Source organism: Olea europaea, chromosome 15, assembly GCF_002742605.1.
Source record: "Olea europaea var. sylvestris chromosome 15, O_europaea_v1, whole genome shotgun sequence".
Classification (NCBI taxonomy): domain Eukaryota; kingdom Viridiplantae; phylum Streptophyta; class Magnoliopsida; order Lamiales; family Oleaceae; genus Olea; species Olea europaea.
In genome coordinates, this window is record NC_036251.1 from 31,703,493 (window position 1) to 31,712,128 (window position 8,636).

General features: G+C 32.6%; 2 protein-coding genes across 2 annotated transcripts; both read right to left on the minus strand.

Annotated features, from left to right (window-relative positions):
• Positions 1 to 543: 543 nt before the first annotated feature.
• On the minus strand, positions 544 to 1,189 carry LOC111411093 (putative invertase inhibitor). The gene has a single exon (XM_023041658.1). It carries the CDS (start codon positions 1,134 to 1,136, stop codon positions 576 to 578), a length of 561 nt encoding a protein of 186 aa, XP_022897426.1. The 5' UTR covers positions 1,137 to 1,189; the 3' UTR covers positions 544 to 575.
• Positions 1,190 to 6,395: 5,206 nt separating this feature from the next.
• Positions 6,396 to 7,075, minus strand: LOC111411094 (putative invertase inhibitor). The gene has a single exon (XM_023041660.1). It carries the CDS (start codon positions 7,073 to 7,075, stop codon positions 6,515 to 6,517), a length of 561 nt encoding a protein of 186 aa, XP_022897428.1. The 3' UTR covers positions 6,396 to 6,514.
• Between the last annotated feature and the right edge of the window lie 1,561 nt (positions 7,076 to 8,636).

Below are 8,636 nucleotides of genomic sequence, written 5' to 3' on the forward strand. Positions count from 1 at the left end.
AGTCTACGTTAGCTAATTTATGTTTTCATAACTTTAACGTATCACTTAATTGAACAACTAATGGCACTAGGCATTAATGCCATTATTGAAAATTACAGAATTATGATGTTCATATTTCGGATCCGGGACAAGAAAGGTTCCTTCCGAAATGTACCAAACAAAGTGGTGGAAAAAGTGGTTTTATAACTACGTGAAGAAGATACGAACCCATTATGAGGACTATCTCCTGGTCCTTGGAAGCAAATGAGTGAGGATCCTTTCTCAAGTTCCTTCTTCTGAAGCCCCTCATTGGTCAGTCTGTAGTGGGTAATAAAAATGTGTTTTTTCTGAAGCCCTCATTGGTCAACTACACTTGGTGTAACTATAGAAGGTCATTATTTAGTTTAACAACGAAGTTTAAGACAAAATATTAAGTAGAAGTCACTCTTCCATTGAAATTGCTTTCCAACAAAGGTTAAAAAAAATATCATATTTGTCTATCATAATATTTAAGATAAAAACAAAGAAATCATATGTAAACAAGAAAATTAAATGATCATGAAAATGGAATCAATCATAAGCCTGCTGATGAAAAATCAGACGTTTGATCCTTTCTTAATCTCGTGCATAATAGAGAGTACGATGGCAGAGAGTTGAAATGTATTACGATTTCTCTTTGTCAGTGGAGAAACTAACCCTTCTCTCTCACTAAATCCATCTTCACAAGTTGTAGCAGCATCCATTACACCACTTATTTGTATATTAGCATCGTCATATAGTTTCGAGTTGTAATATTTCATGGCCCGCTTCACAGAAGAGATTGCATCAGAAAAAAGTTCATAGCAATCCTTCAAATATAGTTTCGAATAAGGATCCAATTTCCCGTTTTTCATCAGGTGTTTGACGTAAACACGCGTATCTGTAACGTTGTGACGTACAAGTTTGATCGAAATCATTCCGAGCCGTTGTAAACTTGCACATTGGCTAGTTGGTGCTGCCTGCAGGGAAGTTGTGCAAAAGTTGTACTCAATGTTCGGATCACGACGTGCGATCTTTTTACACGTTTCGTTGACCAAGTTCTGGCCGTTAACGGGGTGGGTTGAGATCAGGAAGGAGAGGAAAAGGGTTGGAAGAATGAAAGAGAAGAAAGGACTCATTTTTTTGTTTGGTAGTTTCGTTGTGTTATTCTTGTTATCTCAAGAGGGTTTATATAGCTTGGCTAGAAGTGTGGTTTGGTACATGTCACGTGTGTATCTTGATTATTTCTTGGGTAGCTTGGAAAATAACTTTCTTGACAGAGGCCAATAATATTAGTTGCCCATAAAGGAACCTATTTGGTATAATGTTGATGTTATGGATCAAACCAAATTTGGAACCACTTTAATGAAAGCGGAACAGTTTCAATACCTACTTCTCATGGAAAAATAAGAGATTAAGATAATTATATGAAGTAAAAATCACAAGAATACAAAATTACAAGAAGAAAATAATTTGCAGGAGATGGATATTTTATTATAATATGGAGAAAGAGAACAAAGATTATGTGATTACAATATTTTTATCTCATTCTAAAATACAATGAAAGAGCCAACTATGTATAGAAAACAATTCAAACCCTAGAAGTAGAGTTGTAGATGAAATAGAGTGTCAAAAAGTTTTCTTATCTTGATTTCTTTCAGTCCAACACAAATTTCAACTCCCAAATAGAATTTCAATTAGAATTTGCATAATAGACTTTGAATATGATATCAAAAGCATTCCAAATAAAAATTTTCTTAATGTGCACTTTAATTAAAATTCACAATTATTTTCAACAAAGAATTTGGGCCTATTCTAACTGTTGAATTGATAATATTGAACATAATTAAGAAATTTGTTGTTCTATACATTGTTGTTTGATATTATGTAAAAAATATGGCTAGATCAAGAATCCTACGCCCACAAGCTAAATGTAATTTTACTTAGTTTCAATATCAAATCTCGACTTTTAGGATTATTGTATAAAATCAAAACTAGAATCCAAAATAGACTATGGGTCCATTTGGCCTGACTCTTAAGAATCAAAGGGAATTTTTGAGACTTAAAAGCTACTTTTGGATCCGTTTGACTAATTTTATCAAAGTGCTTCTTCTAGTTAGAAGATTTTTTTAAAAAAAAAAAAATTGTCTAATGCGACTTTCTCTAAAAATACTTTCAGTATCAAAAGTTGTTTTAGAAATTAATTTTCTTTCTCAAAAAAAAAAAAAATAGCAAAAGCAAAAGTTGCGTCAAACGTATGCTAGCACATGACATGGTTAAATACACGATTAAAAAAGGACGGTATAATTAACTCTGGTCTAGTCGACTGTTGTCGTATAGAAGATTCTCACTATGTTATGATAACATTATTCAAATAACAATCATGCTATGCTACTCGAATTTTTTGACTTAACGGTTGATCGACACTGACAATGGGAGGGGGTCCACTTCTTTTTTGGACTTTTTTATTCACGCAGGACTCACATGCATGTGAGAGAATGTCAACTATTATGTGAAAAAAATTCGAGCAAAGTAATTTAATTCTTCAAATAAATATTTGTCAGCTAAACAAAATCTTTTTGGCAGCTATTCAATATTCTATGAAAAGATATGCATGTAAAATGGTACAAAAAAATGGATTGTTGCTGGTTATTATTATTTTTGAAATGACTTTGCAGATAACAGTCGGTGAGGTCTCTATCTTGACTCTTTTAAAAGACAATTAAAAGCACTTGTTCAATGTGAATGACAAAAGTACCTGCTTGGGATGGAAAATAAATTCTGGAGAATAGTTAGCCCAGTTCGGTTGGAATTAAAATTAAAATTTTAATCTAAATTAAATTAAAGTTGATAATTAATTTTAACTATATATTTCATGGGTCTCACAGCTTTTCAACTATATATTCGCCATCTTCTATTAAAATTTACTAAAATCTAAATTTATTTCCAACCAAATAGTGTATTTAGTTAAGTAAATTATACCATATTAAGATTACTATGGACAAACCTTAGTCTTCATACATGATGTTATGACTACATAGAGACATTTAGGCTTTTCTTAATGGTCGACCGGACCTAATTACCACAATTATCGATAAAATGTTAGTCTTTGTTCACATTCGACCTCATTTTTATATCTAATACTGTGTGCCGATCATAGTTTAAATTGGTTGATTATCTTGGTCAAGTAACAACAAAAAGTAAGCTTAACCCATGATCTTGAGTCTCGAGTCTAAGACCAACATTTGGGTCCCTCCAGTTTTGCTTGTACACATCTACGACAATATGCCAAAGTAATGCCATGTTCAGTGCCTATAAAGTATGATTTTAAGGAAAGAAGCACTACACATGGGTCTTTTAACACTATTAAATTTGAAGATCAGATCCTCATCCTAAATATTCAACACAAACATTGACGCGTGACAAGTGGAGAAATATGTGGTTTTTTTTTTTTTTTTTTTTGGGTATTCTAATTTACTACCAAACGGTTATAAAAGAGAAGGAGAAAGGAACGGTGAATAATGAAAAAGAAATGAACTTAGAAATATGTAACTTTGTTGATTACGAGAGGAAACTACAAGAATTGAGATTTCAATCCTCAATTTGTCTACATTTCTCAAGACTTGCAGAAAATTAAAAAAAAAAATCGACGAGATTATAACATTAATGTATAAGAACATAGGCAAAACAAATCAAATAAGCGTTTTTTCCTTCCAACTTTACTACTCAACGATAAAGGATACGTGGATTTTAGTGAAGGGCCAATACAAACCCTATGATGTTGTCTCACGCCCATTGACAATTCCATGCATGTATACGAGAAATCTCCCATGAGCAATTGAGCAACTCACTAATGTAATGGTCCCTGTTAGATTCGTGCATTTTGCACGGGCACAATTTGAAAAAATATCAACCCGCTACCTTTCCTGCACGTGCGCACCAAGACATCGACACGGACTAATCACTGCCTATAACGAAACCATCACAACAAACAAGGGACTAACACACATTCTCAATTATTTATAAACTATAGAAGTCTAAAAGTGTAAATTGATCCAAGTTGGGTCGGGTCAATTTTAGAGAATTTGGAGAGGCCCAAAATGTTTGGTGGGCTAGAGCTAGCCAGTCATGTAAAAACGTAGTTTGGGCCGCCCTGGCACTCTCTTTCCACAGCATAGCTTGGGCAACAATGAGGTAGGGTTGACAACGGTTCGATTTGGAGTCGGTTCGGTCAAAACTATCACCGAACCACAATGTTTTGGCCATACCATAATCACGTAAGTTGGTTCTGTTCGTATCTCGGTTCAAGCGGTTAATAACCACGAAAATTAACTATTTTTTATAGTCCAACCGTCAATTGAAAAAAAATAGTAATAATTTATGAAAAAAAAGTCAACGAAAATAAAAACAAAATACTAAGGAAATTTAACATACAATATCCCAAATGAAAATGCTAACAATATCTCAACTCCCGAAATACAAAATTCAAATTTAACAAACAATTTTCTTAAATGTTTAATATTTGTGTAGTAGGGTGTAGGGTTACTGGGTTAAGTTAATTGGACTTGGCGTGAATGTAATGGGCCAGAATCTTGGGTTAGACAGAATAATAGAAAGGATAATGAAAAGTCTAATTGCCCAATTTTTCTAAATGGTAATCGGTTGGAGACGGGACGACAGCATAAAAACCATAACCGTCTCGCCCCAAACCGAGGCATTAAAATCAAATATCATATTCACCCCCATTGCGTCATCAGTTCGATTTTTTTCTCTCCATTCGGTTCGATAAACCGAGGTTTTCGATTTTGACAGTTTGAATTGTCATCCCTACAACGTGGGCTGGACAGAATCATAAAAAAAATATAATGAATAGCCCAATTGTTCAATCTTTCTTAAAGGGTAATCGATTCGGGATGGGGCGACAGTGTAAATACCATACATGCCCCACCTCAAATCGGGGCATTAAAATCAAGTACCATATCCATCTCATTACATCATTGGTTCCAATTTTTCGCCCTATTCGATTCGGTTAACCGAGATTTTCGATTTTGACAGTTCGAATTGCCATCCCTACAACGAGGCTTGACATTACACGTTTTCTATCTAGTTATTTCTTTTTATAATAATAATTATTATTATTCTATAATTTTATTATTTTATTTTGCTGTACTATTTGTAAGATTTGCCCAACGCTTTCTATACAGATATTAGCAAATAGCACATAGGCTTTCATAAAAGTAGGACATGAAAATGATAGTATACATTTTATATACACAATATAAACTTTTTTTTTTATTTTTTCCTTAAAATCAATACGGTTGTTGTTTTAATTTGGACTTTGGCTAATGAAATCTTTTGAACATCATAACTGATTGTTTGTTTTACTCTGCATTACCAATGGCAACGATATAAACACAAGATATCAATCAGTATATTTAGTATTATATTAACAAATTTAATATAACGTTCTTAAAAATTTCTCACATTACATTTGCACACAAATAGTTTATTAATGAAAAATCTCTCCAATTTTATGTTCTAAAATTTATAAAACATGACTTGTCATGCGCCTCAACTTATAAAATTTATATGTTGCCATGCGATGTTGCCACATCACCGAAAATATTGGTTATGTGGCAACATCACGTTGCCGGATTATAAATCGCATCATTTCAAAGATATTTAAGCGAGAGTGTGATTGACGTTAACCCGAGCCGTTTCATATTTGGTCACCTTTTATTGGAGTATATGCCAATAATCTAATCTACTGATATTTTTAAAGGTCACTTCGTTCCAACTGTAAATTTACATAAATTAATTGCAAAAAAAGTTATAAATAAATCGTTCCACATATTAAAAGGGACATGCCATCTGATGGAAATTCGAGAAGTTCAATTCAAGTACTCCAGAAAGTTGTGTTTTTATTTGCCAAAATATTTGCAATTCATTATCACAATTATATAATTTTCATGTATTGATGATCATTTCATTTTCAATAAATCCTTGATAAAATCTTCTTCAAGGCACTTGGAAGCAAGTAAATTACAGTAATGACAGTTATATATTATGTATTTGAAAAATCAATAAGAAAACGAGAACTGAGAAAAGTCGTGGCCCGGCCTGTCCTGAGGAAAAGTGCAGGCACGCAGCCAGTTCAAGGGCTCTGGGAACTATCGACTTTAAGATAATGTAATTTAGTATATATTTTTAAGTCACATCCAATTAGTTTACAAGAGACTTGGCATTGATGTGAAAATGTATTGGGTTTGGGTAAACTACACCTGGTGTAACTATAGAGGTCATCATTTAGTTTAACAACGAAGTTTAAGACAAAATATTAAGTAAAAGTCGCTCTTCCATTGAAATTGCTTTCCAACAAAGGTTAAAAATAATAATAATAATAAATAATCATATCTGTCAATCATAATATTTAAGATAAAAACAAGGAAATCCCATGTAAACGAGAAAATTAAATGATCATGAAAATGTAATCAATCATAAGCATGCTGATGAAAAATCAGACATTTGATCCTTTATTAATCTCGTGCATAATAGAGAGTACGATGGCAGAGAGTTGAAACGTATTACGATTTCTCTTTGTCAATGGAGAAACTAACCCTTCTCGCTCGCTAAATCCATCTTCACAAGTTGTAGCAGCATCCATTACACCACTTATTTGTATATTAGCATCGTCATATCGTTTCGAGTTGTAATATTTCATGGCCCGCTTCACAGAAGAGATTGCATCAGAAAAAAGTTCATAACAATCCTTCAAATATAGTTTCGAATAAGGGTCCAATTTCCTGTTTTTCATCAGGTGTTTGATGTAACCACGAGTATCTGTAATGTTGTGACGTAGAAGTTTGATCGAGATCATACCGAGCCCTTGTAAACTTGCACACTGGCTGGTTGGTGATGCTTGCAGGGAAGTTGTGCAAAAGTTGTACCCGATGTTCGGATCACGACGTGCGATCGTTTTGCATGTTTCATTGATCAAGCTCTGGCCTTTAACGGGATGGGTCGAGATCAGGAAAGAGAGAAAGAGGATTGGAAGAAAGAAAGAGAAGAAAGGAATCATTTTTTTTATTAGGTACTTTCGTTGTGTTATTCTTGTTATCTCAAGAGGGTTCATATAGATTGGCTAGAAGTGTGGGTTGGTACATGTCACATGTGTGTGTCTTAATTATTTCTTGGGTAGTTTGAAAAATAACTTTCTTGATTGGGGCCAAAGGAATAATGTTGATATTATGGAGCGGACCATATTTGAAACCAATTTAAATCACAAGAACACAAGAAAAAAATCATTTGCAAAAGATGGAGATTTTATCATAATATGGAGAAAGAAAACAAAAATTATGTATTTACAATATTTCTAACTTAATGTAAAATACAATGAAGAGTCAACTATATATATATGGAACAATTCAAACTCCCTAGAAGTAGAGTTTTAGATGAAATAGAATGTCCAAAAGTTTCCTTATTTTGATTAATACAAGTCTAACACAAATTTCAACTCCCAATAGGTTTTCAAATAGAATTTCAACTAGAATTTGTCCAATAGATTTGGAATAGAATTTCAAAACGCCCACAAGCTAAATGCAATTTTACTTAGTTTCAATATCAAGTCTCCACCGTCAAGATTATTGTATAAAATCAAAACAAGAATTCACAATAGACTATAGGTTCTATTTGGCATGACTCTTAAGATATCAAAAGGAACTTTTGAAACCAAGAACTACTTTTAAATCAGTTTGATTAAATTTATGAAAGTGTTTCTTTTTGTTAGATAATTTTTTTAAAAAGTTCGTCTAATGTGACTTTCTCTAAAAATACTTTAGGCGTCGAAAATTATTTTAAAAATTAGTTTTCAAACAAAAATCAAATTGACCTTTTCAATAAAATTTTCTATAAAAAAGAAATGCAAAAGTTGTGTCAAATGTGTCCTAACACATGACATGGTTAAAGACACGATTATAAGAAGTTAGTACAATTAACTCTGGTCTAGTCTACTATTGCCGTATAGAAGATTCTCATCATGTTATGATAACATTATTCAAATAAAATATTTGCCAGGAAAACAGAATCTTTTTGGCAGCTATATAATATAAACCAAGCTTGGCATACAGGTCCCTGCCAGGGTACTCACATGTTGAGGTTCGTTGTAATTATTATTTTTTATGTAGGGCCCGTTACTACAGTAAGGTATTTGGCAAGTCCTGTGAATTAATTGTATGTACACTGGGATTAATTCATATAATATTCTATGAAAAGATATGCATATAAAATGGTACAACAAAAATGGATTGTTGCTGGTTATTATTATTATTGAAGTGACTTCGTAGATAACAGTTGGTAGGTCTCCATCTTGACCCTTTAACAGACAATCAAAAGCACTTGTTCAACGTGAATAACAAAAGTACCCTTTTGGGATGGAAAATAAATTCTTGAGAATAGTTGGCCCTGTTCGATAGGTATTAAAATCCTAATTTTTAATTTAAATTAAAATCAACAATTAATTTTAACTACATATTTTATGGATCCTACAACTTTTCAACCACACGTTCACCAAGTTCTATTAAAATTTACTAAAATTCTGATTATAATTTCCATCAAACAGGGTATTTGGTAAAGTAAATTAT